The sequence below is a fragment of the Panthera pardus genome, unplaced genomic scaffold, assembly GCF_024362965.1.
Source record: "Panthera pardus isolate Hobbes unplaced genomic scaffold, ASM2436296v1 HiC_scaffold_24, whole genome shotgun sequence".
Classification (NCBI taxonomy): domain Eukaryota; kingdom Metazoa; phylum Chordata; class Mammalia; order Carnivora; family Felidae; genus Panthera; species Panthera pardus.
Genome location: NW_026526810.1, coordinates 65,250,461 through 65,273,179, shown reverse-complemented (window position 1 = coordinate 65,273,179; position 22,719 = coordinate 65,250,461). Strand labels below are relative to the sequence as shown.

The following is a 22,719-nucleotide window of genomic DNA, read 5'->3' as shown; positions in this document are numbered from 1 at the left end:
AATTGCCTAAGGATACAGAGCTAGAAAATTGCACACAAGATTTGCAATTTGATGTTTGTGACTCCAAAACCCATGTGCTTTGCATATCATCTTGCTTTTTTTTTTTTTAAGTTTGTTTATTTTTGGGAGAGAGAGAGAGAGAGAAAGAACAAGGGTGGGGGAGGGACAGAGAGAGAGAGAGAGAGAGAGAGAGAGAGAATCCCAAGCAGTCTCCACTCTGTCAGTGCAGAACCTGTTGTGGGGCTGAAACCCACAAACTGTGAGATCATGACCCAAACTGAAATCAAGAGTCGGGCACTTAACTGCCTGAGCCACCTAGGTGCCCCTCATCTTGCTTTAAAGACCAGTAGGAATTTGTCAAGTATAAAAGTAGGCCAGTGGAAGACTTACCAGGTGGAGGGAACTGTCAACTAGCTTCTTCGGAATAAACTGGTGGTTTCCAGAGGGGAGGAGATGGGGGAGGCAAACTGGGGGAAAAGAGATGGGAGGTACAAGCCTCTACTTATGGGATGAGTATGGCACAGCATATTTTATGGGAATAAAAGGCATAGCATAGAGAATATGGTCAATGATATTTTAATGGCATTGCATAGTAATAGATGGTGGTTATACTTGCCATGAGCACAGCATAATGTATAAACTTGTAGAAACACTATGTTGTGCACCTGAAAGTAATGTAACATTGTGTGAACTACACTCAAATAAAATTTCTTTTGGAAACCAAAAAAATCCTATCTTCTTCAGCCTTGAAAACTTGAAGTTATTGATATCTACCACTCAAAGTCTAATAATCACCAAGCAAATCCTGTGTAAATACAGGCAATTGTAGCTAATGTGTAAGTAGTTCAGAACCACCAAATGGAGAGATTGCTTTGGAATCACAGTTGGGATATTACTGGAGTACACAGTAGGCATTTTTTTTTCTGCCAAAAAAAGTACCAACTTTCTTCTAATTATTTTTTTTTTTTACTATACTTCTGACTTTCACTCCAGTTTCATCAACTCTACTAGAATAAAGCTGCAAAATCATTCATTTCTGTCCCCTTGGACTAACCATTCCTGGCTGTGGTCTTTAGGAAAACAGAATGACTCATTGGAACTACGATGCACTCTGACCATTATATTCATTTTTCTTCTCTATTGACTCCCTTCTTTTCTCCCCACTGCCCACCCCAGGGAGCTGTAGACCCATATTTTTACTGGTTCAGATAGTGAGATGCATTTCTAGAAGGTGATCCCACGACAGAGGAATCTTGTTCTTTAGTGTATGTGGGAAATATCTGGAAAGGTAGTGGAGATGGTTCCATGAGAGCCTGAGATTGTTACCACTGTTCATGTCAGGAAATGTGGGAGGAAGGGCCGGGTAGGGGGGTGGGGGACTCAGCAGCAGCATGACAGAGCTTGCAGTAGGGCTTGGGTACATGCATCAGGTGCCGTGGGAGCACTGTGGCCCTGCAAAGATGTAGATGGCAGCATCTTCAGCCTGGGCGGCAATGATGAACAGGGAGCTGTCTTTTCTTGCCTCACCAAACTGAGCTACTAGACTCTTCTGCTTCTTTATTTCTCCTCTCCTAGATAATGTCATCAAATGGACTGGACCTTCCCCAGGCTTCTGTCTGTACCACTGAAAGCTGGTAAACGTGCTTGTGGAGTTGCAATACGCAGTAAAGTTTTCTCCCTCCTGGATGCTTAGAAAACGAGGACTCTGCTCCAGTTGCTGGGTGCTCTGCCCTGTTGAAAACCAAAGCAGTGGGCACTGGGGAACGGAACTGGGGACTCTTTCCCAGCCTGACATGACTTTTCTTCCCTCTTCCCCACCTGCTCCTTCCCTCACCCTCTCCCTTTTTTCTTTTAATTTTCCCTTGGATTTCCACTTAAGGTAACTGGAAACTTCTCAAACTCACATGCCAGTTGAATCCAAAGGATCAGCACTGAGAATTTCAGGAACATCTTTTCTTCCTGTCACAGGATGGCCCTGGTCACTGACTTTAGCTGCCCTTGAAAGATACCCTCCTGAAAGAGGCTTTTTTGAACTAGAGTAACACTTCCCACCCACTTGGATCTGGGTAAAAAGGCAGAGGTCTCTGTGTGGCAGCCAATTGAATTATTCACTCTCTAACCTCCCCTTCCTCCAGCCTCACACTCTGCTTTGAAGGATTTTGCCTTTTGAGACAGTACCCTCCTGTGGAGAGATAGGAAAGTGATTTACTTTCAGTAATGCTTTTATTTCTCCTAGTTTCATTTGGTATGCACAAATACCAAGATATAAGTAGAGACTAATGACCTTTCTCAGAAATAGAAAATACATCCTTTTAAAAATTGATCATTTTGGGGTGCCTGGATGGCTCAGTCGGTTAAACATCCAACTTTAGCTCAGGTCATGATCTCACTGTTCATGAGTTCCAGCTCTGTGTCAGGCTCTCTGCTGACAGCTCAGAGCCTGGAACCTGTTTAGGATTCTGTGTCTCCCTCTCTCTCTGCCCCGCCGCTGTTTCTCTCTCAAAATAAATAAGCATTAAAAAATTTTAAAAACATTTATCATTTTGAGGCGTACCTGGGTGTTTCAGTTGGTTAAGCGTCTGACTTTAGTTTCACCTCAGGTCATGGTCTCTCGGTTCATGAGTTTGAGCCCTATGTCTGGCTCTGTGTGCAAGGAGGGGCAGGAAGCCTGCTCAGGATTCTCTCTCCCTCTCTCTCCCTCTCTCTCTGCCTCTCCCCTGCTTGTGCTCTCTCTCTCTCTCTAAAAATAAGTAAATAACATTTAAAAAATCATTAAAAAATAATAAAAAAATAAAAATTTATCATTTTGAGACAGAATAACAGAAGATAATGGAAATACTATCTTATAACTTCCGGTATCCTCAGCAAGCATGTTGAGCAGAACTGTGTCTGTAAACTGCATTTGTAGGTGTAATATGAGTGTTGTGTTTGTGTGTGAAACTGTGGTATATTTTCTGGGTCATATGGCATGGGTAAGCACCCAGACATGAACCTATTTTTACCAAATTAAGATGAATAACCCTGTTGATATTCTTTAATTAAGAATACTTTCCTGATATCTATCGCATTACTCTGCCATTAGGTCTCTGATTCATGACTCTCAAAGTCTTCAACATGTTGTGTTGTGATTGCACTTGTTGGATTCACCTACAAGTTCCTTGACAGAAAGATTGCACCATTTTCACTCTTGTGGCCCTAACAATTACTAGGCAGAAAAATGTCAATACATGGCTAACAAATTATTGAATCAATGTGTGAGAGTGTGTGTGTGTGTGTGTGTGTGTGCATTAATATAGTGCTTCAAGTATACAGATATTGTGATGTGGGTGTATTGTGTATTCAAATATCATAAAATCTTGGGTAAATGGCCTCATGATTGCTTTAGCTACTGTTCATAGCCATTAGTAAAGATAATCAGTGTTGGCCATGTGACTACATCCAAGTGTAATGAGATTTGGTTCAGCATGATGGCTCTCCAGGTGAATGTTTTTGGGCCTTCTCTGCCATCTTATGCTCCATAACGTACTACTGAGTTTTAGGTACTATATCACCCTTTTGTCATGAGCTACACTATTCACAATAGCCGACAGAATTAAGTTACTATTTAGCTCTTCAGATTCTGAAGTCAAATGGGATCACCATCAACTTTCGTCAGTTGTTGGAGAAATCTTTCCTCAGTGTGCCCATTCTATAAAGGGATCTGTTTATAATCATACATTAAAAAGAAAATAAAAACCAGTTATGCTCAAACAACACAATGATTTCTCTCAGTGTATGATTGTTACTGAGCCTCAACATCAGCTGCGCATTGCTCGAAATGCCAATACTCAAGAGACGACGGGGTTTTTTTTTAAGTTTATTTATTTATCTTGAGAGCCAAAATCAATTTCAAGCTGGGCATAAAGCCGACTTTAAAAATATGTATTTTGGTGGAGGAGGGATAACTTCTGACTAAATGATTTGGTGCTGGAGTCAGACATATTTAGATTAGTAAGGCATCACTGCCAATTACCAGTGAGGTCACATCAATTTACTTCACTCACTCATGTAATAGCTTCCTATTCAGTAGAGCAGGGCTTACACTACTTATTTTATGGGTATGTCTTGCGGGTACACTGAGATTATGTACATAAATCAGACGATGTTTCAATCAACCTATTTTTATGATTCCCTGAAGCTCATCTCTACTCCTCCAATTCCTCCTCAACAGGACTGAGCAAAAAGGTCTAGCGGGGTCCTTATCCAGAAACATCCAAGAGCACGTCACCATCGTTAGCCACAATCATCCTAAGGGAAATCACCCATCCCGTGTGAATGTCCTGGCCTGTGACAAGGGTTGTGTGAAGAGGTAGGACAAGCACACAAGATCCAATTAGTCACCTTTTCCCTTTTTAATAAACCGGTATACAAAGTATCTAGTTGGGCCAAAACGTAGGTATTTTTGATTTGGTAAACTTGATAAACTATGCATACAACTAGCAGTTATCGACTTCTCTAAACACTTTACATAAATCAACTCATTTCATCCTATCAACTCTGGGAGGTAGCTAACATTATTCTTATTTTTCCTGAGGAGCAAATGGAGGTACAGAAGTTAATTAAGCTCCCAGGATCATAGAGCAGAGTCCGGCTTCGAATCTAGGCAGTGCACCTGATGAATGCACAAACCTGACCAGCTTAGAATACTGCCTCTCGGGCGGTGTAAACCTTGCCAAGGGTGGGGGGGGGGGTGGTCAGCAGACCAACAGCAGCACGTGGGAGTTTGTTAGAAATGCAGAGTTACAGGTCTTACCGAATCATAATCTGTAGTTTAACAAGATCCCCACCTCATCAAAGTTTGAACAAGTCTGATGCAAAAGTGGTATGGTAACCATCCTAGATCATTGAGAATAAATATGCATCCAAGCGAGGTGGTGGATTCAAGAGGAAATACATATACTTATCTATTGAAACTACCTTGAGCGTTATGAATATTCAAATACATATTTCCTCTTACCGCAGCTGTGGATATTCATGTCCTTGCCTTCCTTCCTCAACTCAACCCCTGAGATATCTTTATTCCCTTAACTTAAGTCTGTAACATGGATGCCGGAGGTATTTTGTGTTTTTATCTCCTAAATCTCTGCCGAGGGAAACCTGTTCTATCCACAGCTGAGATTGCATCTTCTCTTTCCAAGAAAAATGTCTCATATTGTACTCAATTTATTCAAGTCAACTAGTAGCTTTATACAATTCTTTGGAAGATGGCTACTGTGCAAAGTGCTAGAGCTTAATTTTGTAATCTAGGGTTTAGTGACTTTGGATGCTCACAGGTGCTATAAATTAATTAACTGGCCTGTGTTCCTGGTTAAGTCATCAAAACAGCTCCCCCTAGGGGCGTCCGGGTGGCCTAGTCAGTTGAGCGTCTGACTTCGGCTTAGGTCATGATCTCACAGCTCATGAGTTCAAGCCCCACATCGGGTTCTGTGCTGACAGCTCAGAGCCTGGAGCCTGCTTCTGATTCTGTGTCTCCCTCTCTCTGCCCCTCCCCCATTCATGCTCTGTCTGTCTGTCTCTCTCTCAAAGATACAATAATAGGGGCGCCTGGGTGGCGCAGTCGGTTAAGCGTCCGACTTCAGCCAGGTCACGATCTCGCGGTCCGTGAGTTTGAGCCCCGCGTCAGGCTCTGGGCTGATGGCTCGGAGCCTGGAGCCTGTTTCCGATTCTGTGTCTCCCTCTCTCTCTGACCCTCCCCCGTTCATGCTCTGTCTCTCTGTCCCAAAAATAAATAAAAAACGTTGAAAAAATTAAAAAAAAAAAAAAAAAAAGATACAATAATAAAACATTAAAAAATTTTTTTAAAAACCCAACTCTCTCTCTGTTTCATACAAGTAACTATATGTTGTGAGCAATTCAAACCCCTGGCCGGTTTGCAACTTAGTATTCGATCCACTTACAAAACAGCCAGTGTATATTTTACTTCAGTGGCACAATGAGGCTCAGCCCATCATTTATGTTAGTCTTTATTAGTTTCTTATTTGATAAATGGACATCTTTATTCTAGAAGGTGTTTTAGAATGGCCCTGTGAGAGGCTGAGTAGGTGAAATTGTCCTTTCAGAATAGAGGAAGGCTGTCTAAGATCACAGAATAGGGATGGATAGACAAGAGCCAAAAGTCAGTTTTCTCTTGCCAGCTCCTTTTAGGGCACCAAGAGAGGCAGAAAAGGGAACGGTGAGATAGCACAAAGAAGGAAATGTCCGTGGAAGATATGGAAGAAACTAGAACAAAAATAAAGTACTCACATTGCAGGCCCCAGTTATGCAAGTGTGGGAAATAAGTTAATGTAACTAACATTGGGGAGATAGAACTCTATGAAAAGCCATTGTTATACTTCAGTGTGTAGGCCTGAGTGGCCTAGAGTGTCACATTATATAACGTCAAAAAATAAGAGGATGGACCGAGTTACTGACTTCCTTAGCTGATGCAGAGGAAGAGAAGTTGGCAAAGCCCATATTAAGGCATAGCTATATTATCAAATGTATATATTTGCATTTTGAGATAATTTTTTCAGACTACTAAAAATACTTGATTCACTGGGGTTGCTTTTCCAAAACGCCTGTCGAGAACAACTTTGCTGCCTTGACGCTAGGTGTCACAACCCCAGCAGCAGGACTGGGGACCAGCTGCAGGTGCCCAAAGAATACAAAACAGAGAGGTTAATTGGTGAAACTGAAATGTTCCTGAAGCCCTGAATCTCCTTAGTGGTAAGGGTAACTCTTGGTTTCTCTCTTCTTTTTCACTCCAATTTAAATTTGTTACAAACAGGATCTTGGCAATCCTTCCTGAGGTTCTGTTTATCCCCGTTAAAGCGTACACAGGAACAGGAATAGCAACTTTAGTGTTTCTCCTCACTTTGACATGCAGGGATCAAGAACTCTTCTTGTTGATTGGCAAGGCAGCATAAGACATATAAATTTAATCTTGCTATAGAATTTACACATTTTTTCTACTGTTCTTGCAGAGAACCCTGGATAACCCCAAACAAGGGTGACTCTGCTACATCCCTTAGCCTGTTGGGAAAGTCTTTGACAGCTTTAGTGCCCAAATCCAAGGGGAAGCCATAAGATCTAAGCTTCTCCACCCAGCCTGGCCAAGCATCTGAACCTAAGGTGCTTGAAGTTCAGAACTGTTGAGATCTTAGACTTCAAGAAATAGAATTATGTGTGTGGTTATGAAGACAGAGACCAGCTCCACTCTTTGCCAAGAATTATTTACACAAACTGTAACGATGTCCCTCCGATCTGTGAGTGGAAACATGACCCTTTCAGGGAGGATTCATAAATATTAAAAATATTATCCAGGGGTGCCTGGGTGGCTCAGTCAGATAAGCATCCAACTCTTGATCTGAGCTCAGGTCTTACTTGCAGGGTCGTGAGTTCAAGCCCCATGTTGGGGCTCTGAGCTGAGCGTGGGGCTTACTTAAAAAAAATTTTTTTTTAAATACTATCCAATACTGTGCTCGCTTCAGCAGCACATATACTAAATACTATCCAATATACAATAGACTGTTTCTGTTAGGTGGGTATTCCAAGTAGAAGTCTTCTCCTTTCAGGTTTACAGGAACCCAAGAATCTGTCTCAAGGCTGAGAACTCTTCCTAAAGTCACCAAATAGCCTTCCCACTCTGGGTCTCACTAATTCTAAGAGAATTGTCAAGAAACAATGACCTGACCACCCCACCCCCCCACCCCCCTATTGCTCTGGGCCCTGCAGACCCTGCTCTTCTCTCCTGGCCACTTTTTCCTTCTTATTTCCCACCACAAACCCTCTCATCAACCTCTACCACTTTCCATAAACCCTATACATTTTTGAATAAATTTAGGATTTTACAAACAAGCCAGAAGATTCTGTCAGCAAATATAGCTTGCTTGCCAGACATCATCACTTACATGTCGAAGCACAGATATACCACTTGCTCAAACACAAGTGAGCAGGAAGGAGAAACATGCAAGGAGAAATAAAATATAAATGAATACAGCAAAATAATGGCAAATTATATTTATGTATGTGTGTATATATATACATGTTGTGTGTGTGTGTGTGTGTGTATATATATATATATATATATATATATATATACACAATCCCCCCCCACATATGTGGGTTGTGGGTTACCTTATAGTGTTCTAGTGTAGTCCATCATGTGTATACAGCATTTGTTTTGTGGCAGATCGTCATAACTGGTAATTCTTTAAAAGATGAAAGAATAAAGTTCTTTATTCTAAGCATGCTTCATGTGTTTTCTGTCATCGCTTAGCGAAGTGTTCTGTGAATATGTATCAATAAGGTCAAATTGGTAGATAGTGTTGTGAAAGTCTACTATAATCTTGCTGATTTCTGACTATGGATTCTGTTACTTATTGAGCACAAAGGGTAAAGGTCTCCAAGTGTAATTGTAGATTTGTCTATTTTTTTTTCTTTCAGTTCTAATAGTTTTAGGTTCCAGCATTCTGAAGTTAGATGCATATATGTTAACACTGTTATGTCTTCTTAGTAAGCTGAACTTTTATACGTATGGAATATACCTCTTTATTTCTGTAATATTTCTTTTTCTGAAGTTTAAATTGTCTGACATTAATATAGCCTTTCCATATTAGTGTTTGCCTGGATGTCTTTTCCCATACTTTTATTTTTAATCTATCTATGTCATTATATTTAACATGGGTTTCATGAGACAGTACATAGGTGAGTCAAAAAAAATCCACACTGACAATGTCTGTCTTTAAATTTCTTTAAATTTGTGTATTTAAATATTTGTATTTAACATAATTATTGATGTGATTAGATTTAGGTCCATCATTTTATTGTTCGTGTTCTGTTTGCATACTCTGATTTTGTTTCGCAGTATTCTATCATCTACTTGCCCTTTCTTTTTGTAGTATGTTATGTAGTATGCTTTCTAAGGACTGTAGCGTGCCTACTGCCTCACCTTTCCCAGTCTATTTAGAGTTTTTTCAGTGCTTTAAGCAAAATATAGAAATGTTATGATTGTATAGGTTATTTTACCCCCCCTTCATTTTATAGCTGTTGGATGTCTTCCATTTCAGACTTTAAAAAAATTTTTTTTAATGTTTATTTATTTCTGAGACAGAGACAGAGCATGAGTGGGGGAGGGGCAGAGAGAGAGGGAGACACGGAATCCGAAGCAGGCTCCAGGCTCTGAGCCTTCAGCACAGAGCCCGACGCGGGGCTCAAACTCACAAACCGTGAGATCATGACATGAGCCAAAGTCGGACGCTCAACCGACTGGGCCACCCAGGCGCTCCGAGACTTTGAAAACCCCACCATCAATGTTGCAATGATTTGATTTCAGTAGCTATACATGTTTTAAATAAGAAAAGAAAATTCATTTCTTACGTACGACCAGACTTTTACTATTTCCATTGTTCTTACTTCATTCTTAAAGTTCCAGATTTTCCTATGGTATCATTTCTTTTCAGTCTGAAGAACTTCCTTCAGGATTTCTTTTAAGGTAGGTCCACTTAACAGTGAATTCTGTTTTCCTTCACTGGAGAAAGTCTTTATTTTACCATAATCTCAGTAGGGAATTTTCATTGGCTGTGGTTTTCAGGATTGAAAACTAATTTTTCCCCCTTAGCATTTTAAAAAGGTAACAGGAGAAGATCATGTAGAGTCTATAGGCCATTGTAAGGACTTTGAGAAAAATGGGAAACTACTGAAAGCATTTATGTGACATGATCTGACCTGTGTTGCTCTTGTTTTTTTTTTTTTAAGATGTTTTTTTATGTTCTTTATTTTTGAGAGAGAAAAACAGAGTGTGAGTCAGGGAGAGGCAGAGAGAGAGGGAGACACAGAATCTGAAGCAGACTCCAGGCTCCGAGCTGTCAGTGCAAAGCCAGACACGGGGCTCGAACTCACGGAGTGCAAGATCATGACCTGAGCTGTAGTCTGATGCTGAACCGAGCCACCCAGGCACCCCTGACCTATGTTTTAAAGAATCACATGGGCTGCTTGTCATGGACTGAATGTGTGCCCTCCAAAATTCATTTGTTGAAACTCCACCCCCTAATGTGATGATTGTAGGAGGTGGAGCTCTGGAGAGGTAATTAGGATTAGGTGAGGTCATGAGAGTGGAGCCCTGAATGGGATTAGTGACCTTACAGGAGTCCTGACAGAGCTTGCTCTTCTCTGCTCTCTGCCACATGAAGATGCACCGAGAAGTTGGCAGTCTGCAGTCTGGGAAGGAATACTCCCCAGAACCCAACCATGCCGGCACTCTGATCTCAGACTTCCAGCCTTGAAGACTGTGAGAAATAAATTTCTGTTGTTTATAAGCCACCTGGTCAACGGTACTTGATACAGCAGCCCAAAGTGAGGAAGACACTGCTGTATTAACAAGGAACTGTAGGGGTGCCTGGGTGGTTCAGTTAAGCACCTGATTCTTGATTTTGGCTCAGTCACGATCTCGAGGTTCGTGAGTTTGAGCCCCGCAACACACTCTGCACTGAGAGTGCAGAACCTGCTTGGGATTCTGTCTTCCTCTCTCTCTGCCCCTCCCCTGCCCCCTCTCTACCGCTCTCTATCCCAAAAATAAATAAATAAACATTTTTTTAAAAAGCTGATTGGCTGACCCAGCTCTTAAAAAAAAAATGGAAGAAGAAGAAGAAGAAGAAGGAGGAGGAGGAGGAGGAGGAGGAGGAGGAGGAAGTGTAGGAGGACAAGCCAAGGGACCCTTAGAAGACTCTCAGAGTAATTCATCTGAGAGATGAGGGGGGCTTGACCAGGGAGGTATAGTGAAGATGGTAACAGTGGTCAGATTATGGATCAATTTTAAAGATAGGGCCACCTGGAATTTTTGGTGGATTAGATGTCAACAGTGAGAGAAAAAATAAGAATCAAAAATAACTCTTGAGTTATGACCAGAGACTGAAAGAATGGAGCTGTTAGAAAGTAAAAAAAAGCAAAAGATGGTGTGGGGAGCATGTTGGAGGTGAGTTCAGAAAGCGAAAGATTAGAAGGTCAGTATTGGTCACATTAAAGTGGAATCCGGACCCTCTAGAATGCAATATCCCCAAATGGCAGGAGAATATCCATACAAGTGTCTCTGTTCTAGGACTTGTCTACATGACCCAGTAGTAAAAGAAGATACACGGTGAAGTTCCTATTTATCCTCAGGAGCCAGGAGCCAAGCACCCCCCCCAGAGGTCTCTTCCTCCATTTGCTCACTTCCATCAAATGACAGACTTTGCTAAAAACAAGTCAGATTGTGTCCTTGAGTCTCTGAAAACTGCGGTGTCTCAGGAAGTTTGTGTTCAGGTACCCCTGCAGTCCCAGGCACCGTGTCACTCACAGCACAGAAGTACTCGGCCGCGTCACTACCAAGGGCTGGGGATTTCCTCAGGTGGAAAGAGGTTTCACTCTTCTTAAATTCAGCCTCAAAACCGTTGAGGCCTTTAACCAGGGTGTCCCCTGATATGTACTTGAGGAGAAGCTGGAGTCCTCGGTTGGGGTACTGCACGTACCAGAAGACATAAGTCGTTCCACGAGAGGAATAGTTGCACTTCAGCTCCAGACGGGCTCCTTCAGAGACCAACACCTGGGCATCAGGCTGAGTCACTGACTGGGCTCCCATTCCTCCTGAAACATCAATGCTGAGTCAGTGAGACCAGGACAGACGTACTTAAAATGAGACAGTGTCTCCCTGCAGATTCCAGTCAGAACAGTGTTTCTGACATGGAGGCAGGAGCGTAAAATACAGTGTTACTTACTCACTGTGAAGAGCATTCCAAACAGCAGGATGGTCACTGAGCACATAGCTAGGCGGTGAGGAAGCTGATGGCTGTGTTCTGGAAGATTTCCCCTGAGGAGCAGGAAGAAGCCTGCCGGATTGCGCTGAGTCTTTGTAACAAGGAAACTTTGAGTTTCCAGAAATCCCCGTTCAAAGGCTAAGTTCTAGAGATAGTAAGAGACGCTTCCTTGACAATGACTGCTCCTGGTGTCTAGCCTACTCAGAATGTGTGCCTCTGTTGAGCTGTAAGGTAAAGAAGCTCACAGAAGTGAGGTAGAATTTTTTTTTTTTTTTTTAGAAGAGTCTCTTCCAGTTTACACAATATCACCCTCTGGGGGTCAAATATGGTAACAAATCGTGTCAAGGTTTTTGTGCCTGTCTTTTTCCTGCTCCTATTTAGGCTTGAATGAATTTCTTAGCATTATAATCTGATGAGAGTGTGTTTAAGGGGCTGCTTACTAAGAGTCTGTTTTCATCTTAAGAAGTAAGTACTAGGGGGGCCTGGGTGGCTCAGTCGGTTAAGCATCTGACTTCAGCTCAGGTCATGATCTTGCGGTCCGTGAGCTCGAGCCCCGCGTTGGGCTCTGTGCTGACAGCTCAGAGCCTGGAGCCTGTTTTGGATTCTGTGTCTCCCTCTCTCTGACCCTCCCCCGTTCATGCTCTGTCTCTCTCTGTCTCAAAAATAAATAAACGTTAAAAAAAAAAAAGAAGTAAGTACTATTATTTGGCCAAATGAAGGAAATAGTATTACCATCCTCATTTTATAAATGAGAAAACTGAAATGTGGAAGGAAGTTAGTAATTTCTCCAAGGTCACAGTAAGTGACAACTGGAATTTGTCCCATTAGAATGATTCAAAAATCCGTGTTATTAACCACTGATAATTTACTACTAATGTCCCTTAGAGTAGATATTATCCTAACTTACTGACGGGAAATCAAATCTTTACGAAGTTAAATACTTTGTCCAAGGACAACATAAGAATTGGAATCTAATTCTGTTATACACCAAGCCCAGCTCCTCACCCACTATATTATTTATGATATAGTACTCCCTTTAAATAGTAGATATAATTTCACCAAGACACTCAGAGCAATACTCTGAGAAAAGCAATACTCAGAGAAAAGAATAGAAACTAAGGGAAATGCCCAAGGAACCCAACACCAAAGAGAGGGCAGTGGAAATCGTACCAAAGAAACCTCAAAGAGTAGCCTGGAGAAGTAAGTGACAAGTCAGAAATGACTGGTGTCCAGAAAGAGAAGGGAAAAGGACTTTTAAGAACAAAGGGACATTCAACAGAGCAATGCTGAAGACTTTGAAAGCCCCACCATCAATAATGATTTGATTTCACTACTCCTATGTTTGTCACAATTTTTAGCAAGCGAGAATGTTGAATTTTGGCAAACTTATTTTCTGCATAGATTAACACGATCATGTGATTTTCTTCTTTAGCCTGTTAGGAAGGTAGATTGCATCAGTTAAGTTCCAAACATTGAAGCAGAGCAGTCTTGCATCCCTGGGAAAAATCCATTCGCGTTTGGTATTATTCTTTTTATATATTGATGAATCTACTCGCCAATATTCTGTTAAATTTTGTGCCTATAGTCATTCATGAGGGAACTCTGCAGTTTTCTGTATGTCCTTTGTCTGATTTTGGTACTGGAGTAATACTAGGTTCATAAAAGGAGTTAGCAATTACTCTCTATTTTCTGGAAGAACTTGTTTAAAATTCATGCCAATTCTTCAAATGTTTAATAGAATTCTCACAATTAAGCCATCTGAGTCTGGAGATTCTTTTAAAATTATTTAACATTTAACTTTACACAGACATTGTGCCTTCAGCTTTCTCTGACTCCTGCCCTAAAGAGAGATAAGGAAGGGTTGCTCCTGGAGCTCCACAGCAAGGTTTGGGGACAGGTCGCAGGTGCTTTGAGAACACTGTGCCCCTGTGCAGAAATAGACTCCTGAATCTGCAGTCTCGGTGGCCACCATGTGCAGCAAACTGTTCTTTCTAGTGTCTCCAAACCAAGCTGTCAGTCTTTTCTGCTTCACATCTCCACTCTTAACTAAGGTGATCAAGAGGACGGGACTGCCCCCAGGCCTCTGCTTATACCACTGTAAGCTGTTTAAAGTCCTTGAGGAATTGCAGTAAATGGTGAAGTTCTCTCCTTCTTGTAGAAGCAGGAATTGAGGAATTTGCTTTATCTCTTGTCCGTTCACTTCTGTTAAAAAAAAAAAACCACAAACAAAAAACCAATGGGAGGCATCAGAGAAAATCTGATTAGATCTCTATTCTCTGAGCTACACTCTTCTTGTCTAATTTTCTCCTTCTTTCCCTGTCTCCCTCCCCAAGTGCCTCTAACTTTCTTATTTTTTAGCTCCCCCTCTCCAATATTTTTGCTCTTAATCAGAAAAATCTCATTCCTGCAGATGGTATTCCACTATGCTGGGCTCTCTGGAAGCAATCAGGGAAATCTCAAACTCACGTGATATTTGCATCCACAAGATCAACACTGGTACTGTAAATAACATCTTCCTCTTCTTCCTCTTCAGAAAGAATGACTGAATCTGGTTGCTCCTAAATGTGTTTCCCTTGTTACAAGAGTCTCCCAGACCCAAAGAAATGTAGTGTACCACTACACTGCCTTTTGGAAAGAAAGGGGAAAGAAGTGACTGCAATTTCAGGTAGCCAATCAGACTATTTTTCTCAATCACCTTCAGAAGAGGGTCTATGATTGCAGATGCTGCCTCCTGGGGGCCAGACTCAAAACGTGCCGATTTTATAACCGATTCCTTATACACTTGTTTGTTTTTAGAGAGAGAGAGGGTACACATGAGCAAGGGGGAGGAGAGAGAGAGAGAGAGAGAGAGAGAGAGACACGCAGGGCTCGGGTTTTTACCGGAAGCCAGGCTCCAGTTCACCCGATGCGGGACTTGAACTCAGGAACCCCTGAGATGAGTGGCAGTCAGATGCTTAACCCACTGAGCCACTGTTTTCTACTTCAAATGGTGCCTATATTTGTCAAGACTTGGGGAAAAAAAGTTTACTGTTGCTGATACCGTTCAGGGAGGAATACTTTGTCTTTAAAAAAAAAAAAATGGGTTCTGTGATTTAAAACTAGGATGTCAACAGGTAATAAAACTTCCATTTGGCATTCCCAGTTTCATCCAGAAAAAAGTAGCGTTTGTCTGTGCATGAGCTAATGGAACATACTAGGTCACAGGTATTTAAATAAATGTGGGAAAAGACTCATAATTTATTGTTAGGTCACCCATGATCTCAAAGTAGAAGATAAAAAGTACCTATTTCTCTGTCATCCTACAGATTACCCTGGTTATTAATTACCAGTTTAGAGGTCATCTCTACTGTCCCAATGTGTTACTTGTTCACATATCAGTGATTTTTAAAAAAATCAACATAATTTGAAAGAAGAGGTCTTATCTATCACATATGAATTTCTCTAAGAAGGCTTCCTTAAAACACGTGGGTAGAATAGCTCCCCACAGCTCCAAAGATTTTCAATCTCACTTACCACAGTACTTACTGCCCTGTGTGATAATGATCTGTTAATTGTCTGAGCTGCCTCATATTCATCTACCTTGAGGGCGTGTACTAGATATCATCCTTAACAATTGCACTGACCTATATGGTAGCTACTAGCTGCATGAGGCTTCTTAAAGTAATTAAAATTAAATAAAATTTAAAATTTAGTGTGTCAGGGTGGCTCAGTCAGATAAGTGTCTGACTCTCGATTTCGGCTCAGGTCACGATCTCACACTTTGTGACTTTGAGCCCCGCGTCGGGCTCAGAGCCTGCTTGGGATTCTCTCTCTCTCTCTCTCTCTCTCTCTCTCTTTCTCTACCCCTCCATCCCTCAAAATAAATCCATAAAAACTTTAAAGAAGTAAAAATAAAATAAAATTTAGTTTGTCAGTTATATTAGCTACGCTTCAAGTTCTTGATAGCCACGTAGGGCTAGTGGCTAGTAGACAGTGTGAATATAGATATTTCTGCTACCTCAGAAAGTTCTGTTGGACAGTGCCTCTTTTGAATGTGGGGTCTATGAAAACAAGGAATTTTGTCTGTTTTGGTCACTACTGTATCACAAGTAAAGTCCCTGACGTGTGGTAGTCACTTAATCAGTTTGTCTTTGTTCATCACCATGTTCCCACAAACTATTCTAATACCTGGCAAACAGTGGGTACTCAAATATTTGTTAAATGATAAATAAATGTGTGTGCTTGCATATACCCTTTGGGAATGTAGACAGTCAAGTTACTTTAGGGAGAAACCACATTCGTTTTCTAGGTCTACTGTAACAAACGTGGTGGCTCAGAATAACAAAAACTTATTTTCTAACAGTACTGGAGGCCAGGAGTATGTAATCAAGGTGTCAGCAGGGCAATGCTCCCTTTGAGTGCTCAGGGGTTGGATCCTGCCCTGCCTCTTCCACCTCCTGATGCCTCCAGGCATCCCTTGGCTTGTGGCTGCATCTCTCCAAACTCCACCTCTAGCCAGAGTGCCTCACCCGGCCTTCTCCTCTGTGTGTCTCTCAAAAAGACATTTGCCATTGGATTTATGACCCACCTGGATAATCCAGGATGATTTTATATTGCTATTCTTAATTTAATTACTTTTGCAAAGGCTCTTTGTCGGGTAAGGTCACATTCACAGTTCCCGAGGATTAAGAAGCGGACTTCTCTTTGGGAGGTTCATGGTTTAATCCACTATAGGCGCTCTAATGTCTTTGAAGTATTGCCATGTAGATGTTTTAATAGCAGAAATCTCAACACTTCAAGTTAGAGTTAAAAGTGGATCTGAATTTGAATTAAAGAATAATATGGAAACAGAACATGTTCTGTTTTAGCAGTTTCAGGATGAGCTAGAAAATGAAAATCCCGTGAGTTAAGATAAACGTTTTGGACATACACGCCATTGGGATCCTCTTTCCTTCCCAGGAATGTTGGTTCGGGGCCCCCAAATGAAGGCAAAACCAGTGCTGTGATAATGAAGTCTCCTTCCCATGCCAAAAGAGCAAGGAGTCTGGAAGGGGCACTGTGGAAACTTGAATCATTGTGTCACTTCTGGGCAGAACAAGGGCAGGGCTGCAGTGCACATGGAAGCCTAACCTGGAGCGAGAACGTCTGGCGTGGGAGAAATCTGCTCTTCTCCAACACACACCGTACTCTCTGTTGTAAACTGTCTCTGGGCCCCACGGCGTGATGTAGAAATTTGCTAAATGAAGAGAAGAAGGAATTGGTTTGAGGAGTAGAAGGAATCTCTCCCCTCCCAGTAGGAAATGCTTGCACTGAATATAAAAAAATTTTTTTTTTAATGTTTATTTTTGAGACAGAGAGAGACAGAGCATGAACAGGGGAGGGTCAGAGAGAGGGAGACACAGAATCTGAAACAGGCCCCAGGCTCTGAGCTGTCAGCCCAGTGCCCGACGCGGGGCTTGAACTCACGGACCGCGAGATCATGACCCGAGCTGAAGTCGGCCGCTTAACCAACTGAGCCACCCAGGCGCCCCTTGCACTGAATATAAATATAAGACAGCTCAAAGTAGCAAATATTTTTGTTAAAATAATCACGAGGGAGTACAGATTCAAGAATATTTATACTAAAATGCTATGTGTTATCCTATGAGATTTCAGATAAGAGGTACACAATGCTGTCTGAACTGGACAAGTTGGATGAGTAGACATTTTACAATGGGGAAGGTATATTCCGGGCAAAGGGGGTGCATCTGCAAGGGCACAGATTTAAGAAAGAGTTCAGTGTGTGAATAAGTGGTTAGAATTTTTAAATAGCAGATACACATCTGTGGCATGTAGTGAAAAGGGGTGGGAGGTGAACATAGAAGATAACTTAAGAGGGGCACCTGGGTGGCTCAGTCAGTTAAGCGTCCAACTCTTGATTTTGACTCAGGTGACAGCATGGAGCCTGCTTGGGATTCTCTCTCTCCTTCTCCCCGCCCTGCCCCCACTCATTTGTGTGCTCACAGGTGCGTGCTCTCTCTCTCTCTCTCTCTCAAAATAAATAACCTTAAAAAAAAAGAAGATAACTTAGGGGGGAAACGTAAACGGACTCATATCTTTTAATATAGAATTTATCTTTACAACTTCTAATGGTTCCTCATTACCCAAAGATTAGCAAGAAGTGATCTGATCAAATATATATATTTTATAATAATTCTAGTGGCTATGTAGAAGTTAGATCCAAAGGAGTAGAGACTAGAGGCAACAGACAATTAAGAGGCCATAAAATCATCCAAGGAATGTGTTTATTCCATTCGCTTTTTGGTTAGATGCCCCCCCCCCCCCCCCCACTGTCTGTTCTTCCTGAATTCCATGCTCCCCTTACATAATGAATCTGAGCTGGCTTTGTGACTCACTTTAACAAACAGAATGCCACAGAAGGAACATCGTGGCAGTTCTAGGACTAAATGTTAAGTTCGCTTGGCAGTTTCTACCTTTGTGATTTTTTTAAAAAAAGTTTATTTATTTTTGAGAGAGAGACAGAGCACAAGCAGGGAAGGGGCAGAGATAGAGGGAGACACAGAATCCGAAGCAGGCTCCAGGCTCTGAGTTGTCAGCACAGAGCCCAATGCCTGGGCTCGAACCCAAGAATCACGAGATCATGACCTGAGCCGAAGTCAGATGCTTAACCGACTAAGCCACCCAGGCACCCCGCCACTTTTGTGATTTTGAAAACCCTGAGCCACCACATAAGATATAATATACAGCTTCCCTTCTGGAAAGACCACTCCAGAGGTCATGTGGGGAGGAACAGTCTCTGAGAATACAGCAAATGAGAGACGAGCCTTGCCATCCTGGTGTTCCAGCTGAGGCCAGCCTTCCAGGCATTCTCGCTAAGGCTCCAGACATTTAAGCAAGCAGTTTGGGGGTGTGCCAGTCCAGTGAAGCCCCTGGACGCCACATGGAGCAGAAGTATCATGAGATAGTAAAACGGTAGCTGTTTAAAAGCTGTTTAAAAGTTTTGGGGTGGTTTATTCTGCAGCAAACTGTTATGGCACTGAAGTCCTTTGAAGAGTCTTGTTGAGGACTTGGGAGAAATTGGTAAGAATTAAAATGTGTTTTTCCTTTATCTGACTTCTGATGGTTTCTAACAGTTCCACCTGGAACATCTGCCTATTTCACCGAACTTCTTTTCAAATATGACCCCAGCGCTCCCGCTCTGGCACAGAAGGCATGGTGACAATGCTTGGGTGTGATGTGAGCCCTGGGCTTCCACAGCACAGGAGCAGGTGGCTGATTGCTCACGCTGGGGCCCTACAATAAACAGGAAGATGTAAGACTATCTTGTTCAATGTGATTTTTATACTTCACTTGTTCTTCTCATTCCATTTACTAAACTCTAAAACACAAACAAAAGACGCCCCCACACTGTGGAGCTATTTACAAGAGCATGCCTGTATCTCTGTGAATAATCAAAATTTGACAGACCATTTTCAATGTCAGATCAATTTTAGCACTCAGAGACTGAGAATTGTGGTTCATATTTCCTTGGTTACACTTTTGTAAGGGTATAGATATTTTTTTGGTAAGGAGTCTGCATTCCAGATTTACATTTCCCCCATGCTTTTAATAGTAGATTTTCCAAAGTATGTGCCACTGTATCCAGGAATTGGCCACATGTGTGGAAAGAGCTTTATCCCCTCGCATCCAAAGGCAAGCAAGGGGCCCAGAGAAGCTGGAGTCATGGACCAGTGTCAAGTGGCATTCTGTCCGGAAGCACTGTGCAAATGCAACCGATTTCTCTCTGTCCTGTTACATGAAAAAGTCTGTGAAGCATTGTGTTGCGGTAATGTGCAAACGAACCAAACATTGTCCTTGACTGTCTTCTGTGCCTTTTGTTTCTACCAATTCAGAGTTAGCTAAAACCACAGGATTATTACTGAAAATATTAGAAATTTCTACCATTGATCTTTATGACAGTAATAATGGAGATCCAATTTGGGAAGCTGACCAGTGGCTAGAACAGTGAATGGCCTTCTCTTGTGTTGTTTTCCTCCAACAACGCTACTGGGCAATGGACTGTACGTTCTCCTCACTCAGTCTTGTGCTACACACCTCCCATTCTACACACATTCCAATAACATGACAGGCTCAACTGTTCCCAGTCTGACCATCAGATGGAGTTATTACTACCTTGTGAATGATTTTTGGAAAAACAATCTTTCCATATGTGTGCCTCTTAAATAAGGGTCCACTCTGAGGGATCGGTATACAATCCAATACTGTTTTCAAAATATGCAGTTGTTTTTTTTTTTTTTACATGTGATGATGACAGGAGTGAGATTTCAAAACCCAAAAATCTACAAAAAGAAAGAGACAAAGAGAGCACTGGCAGCGTAATTTAAGAAGCCGGACAGAAGCTGGATGAGCAGTCATTAATGTAGATGTCGGGAGAAAGCTGACAAGCTATGAGATGAAAAGGCCCAGAAAGGAGTTAATTCATGTTAACCAAACCCCAAAAGGCTCCAGAATTAGAGGCCTCTAGAGCACCAATGGGGTATTAAACTACTGGATTGTTTGGAAGTCTGCAAAATGAGCACAGCCCCAGATGCTCTACCCACCTCATATGCCTGGAAATGACAAAGAAAGAAACTTAGATCCTCATCGAGTTCAGTTACTTACTCAATATCGCAATCCCAGTACAAACTAGGGGATAGATCAAGCATAATAGTGAGCTTCCCTTATCCGTGCTCCTTTCAGGCCTCCCAAGTGATTTTTAAAAATGCAAATATCCATATATGAGAAGAGATGAAATCCAGATCACGTAGGGGGCAAGTTGAACTGAACCAAAACCAAAATTGGCATTGCCTGTTCCGGGTATGACACAGGCAGATCTCCTTGCCAGGAGTGAGAAGAGGGCACATTCACATGTTCCACTCATGCATGTGAACAGACATGACCGAATGATTAGCGCTTAGGATGTAGCAACAGTGAGGAGTAAATATTATCCTAGTTTAACCAGATTACTTTACCTAGGTTGGAGTAACCATCTAGTGCACCTGGAATCGGTTATGCCAAAAGAGGAAGCAAGGGACCCGACTCAGTGACACAGCTAATATATCGGTGGGAGTTGAGGTCAGTGGGGCTTAGTAATAGTCCAGTTAATTGAGGGAGCTACAGTGACTGGAAGGTTTGTGTATCTGGGTCTGCACTTTCCTCTGATTATTGAAAACACTGTAACTCAATGAATTTGCCTTTTCCACCCTGCACATGGCACTTGTCAACGCTGAGACCAGAGTGGCACCAGCCACGGGTTTGGGTATGGGCTGCAGGTGCCTGGAGAGCACTGTGTCTGTCAAGGCACAGATGTATGTGGCAGCATCTTCCGGCTGGGATCCTTTGATGTACAAGGAGCTAGAACCCTTCTTAGTATCAAGAGTGACTTTTACTCGTCCTTCCTCCTTTTCATCCCCATTTAAAGCAATTGTAAACAGGAACTTGGGGCTTTTTGCAGGTTCCCATCTGTACCACTGTAAACTATAAAAACTGCTGGTAGGAAAATGGCAGGTGAAATTGGTGTTTTCTCCTTCGTGAACATGAAGCGACAAAGGATACTGGTTCACATCCAATACGCTGCACACTCCTGTTGAGAAAGACAGGGTCAGACAGAGAAATTGGTCTCTACAGTTTCCATTTTCTTTGCACGTTCCCAAGTAACACCTAGAGGTGTCTGACCACACTCTCCCCCTTCTCCATCACCACCCACGACTGTCCAGAATCTCTCTGGCAACCCAAAGACTTACGGCCAAGATGAAGCCACAAGATTAGCAACGAGGCTGCCAAAGGACTCTTCTCCATTGATCCTACCCAAGGATCTCCGCAGAGGAACGCTCTGCAGCCTAGATCTGTTTCAGAAAACAGAATGTCGCATCTGGTTGCACAGCCAATCACAGACAAGCTCATCTAAATGTCCTGGAAACACACCAACCAACTCTGCCCTAGATTCAGTTTCCTGTGGTTCAAAAGGAGAGATCAAACACTGTTTTTGTTTGTTTGGGGTTTTTTTTTGATGCCAGCTCCACAAGCATTGGGGAAATGCCACACAAAGAGAATGGGTAACCTATGAGACATTGGCTGTTTAATCATGGACTGCCATTTTTCTGCTTCAGAGAGAGTTACAGGTGCCATAGCAATCTGGGATAGGGAAAGCACTTTGGCTAGAAATCTTTCCATGAATCTTCAAAAAATGTATTTATTTTATTTTGTTTTGTTTTATTTTAGAGAGAGAGCACAAGTGGGGTAGGGGGCAGAGGGAGGGAGAAAGAGAGAGAGAGAGAGAGAGAGAGAGAGAGAGAGAGAGAGAGAGAGAGAGAGAATCCCAAGCAAGCTGCTTGCTCAGCGGAGCTCGATCCCACCACGCTGGGATCATGACCTGAGCTGAAGTCAAGAGTCTGAGGTATAATGTTAGTTTGACTTAACATACATGCATTTGCTTAAGCAGTGATTTTTGTGCCTAGGATTTCCCTCTGAGCTCTGAAAATTACAAAAGCAACCTTCTCTGTTTTCTGTGAGCTCAAAATGTAGTTGGAGAAATAAGAGGTGCCCAGAAAAAAAGTAATAGTGCACGATTGCAGGAATTAAGATTATTCAGAATATATATCTACTTCTGGGAAATTGGTGGTATAAGTTGGTTTCAAACCCCTTCCTGTGAACAACTAAAATAAGTAAGGAAACAGCATGGTTTAGTGACTAATATTAAAGAGTGTTTTCCACAGACTCAAATCATATTCTGAAAAGTGGAGTAGGTTGCAAACGCATCTCAATGGCTAATTTATAGTTCTCCTTTCTAAGAAAAGAGATGTGGCTGTGGTTCATGACAGAAATCCTAGAAATATCTCCTGGTTCAGAAGTGTAAGGGCTAGGGCTAGGGATGGGCTGTGAGAAAAACAACAGC

At 42.1% G+C, this 22,719-nt stretch overlaps 2 long non-coding RNA genes and 2 gene segments (V, D, J or C); 1 reads left to right on the top strand and 3 right to left on the bottom strand.

Moving 5' to 3' along the window:
* Positions 1 to 560: 560 nt before the first annotated feature.
* On the bottom strand, positions 561 to 2,389 carry LOC109255699 (uncharacterized). The gene is made up of 2 exons (XR_002075326.2): positions 1,905 to 2,389; positions 561 to 1,731 (listed from the first exon to the last, which is right to left on the bottom strand). It is a non-coding gene; the product is annotated as an uncharacterized LOC109255699 (long non-coding RNA).
* A 1,582-nt stretch (positions 2,390 to 3,971) lies between these two features.
* On the top strand, positions 3,972 to 17,089 carry LOC128772986 (uncharacterized). Its single transcript, XR_008417138.1, has 3 exons — positions 3,972 to 4,348; positions 14,218 to 14,308; positions 16,746 to 17,089. It is a non-coding gene; the product is annotated as an uncharacterized LOC128772986 (long non-coding RNA).
* Positions 9,756 to 12,042, bottom strand: LOC109255689 (T cell receptor alpha variable 3-like). The segment is given in 2 exon segments: positions 9,756 to 11,637; positions 11,769 to 12,042. Coding segments are annotated over 2 exon segments (435 nt in total).
* A 3,357-nt stretch (positions 17,090 to 20,446) lies between the features above and the next one.
* On the bottom strand, positions 20,447 to 21,723 carry LOC109255674 (T cell receptor alpha variable 24-like). The segment is given in 2 exon segments: positions 20,447 to 21,408; positions 21,569 to 21,723. Coding segments are annotated over 2 exon segments (537 nt in total).
* Positions 21,724 to 22,719: the final 996 nt, after the last annotated feature.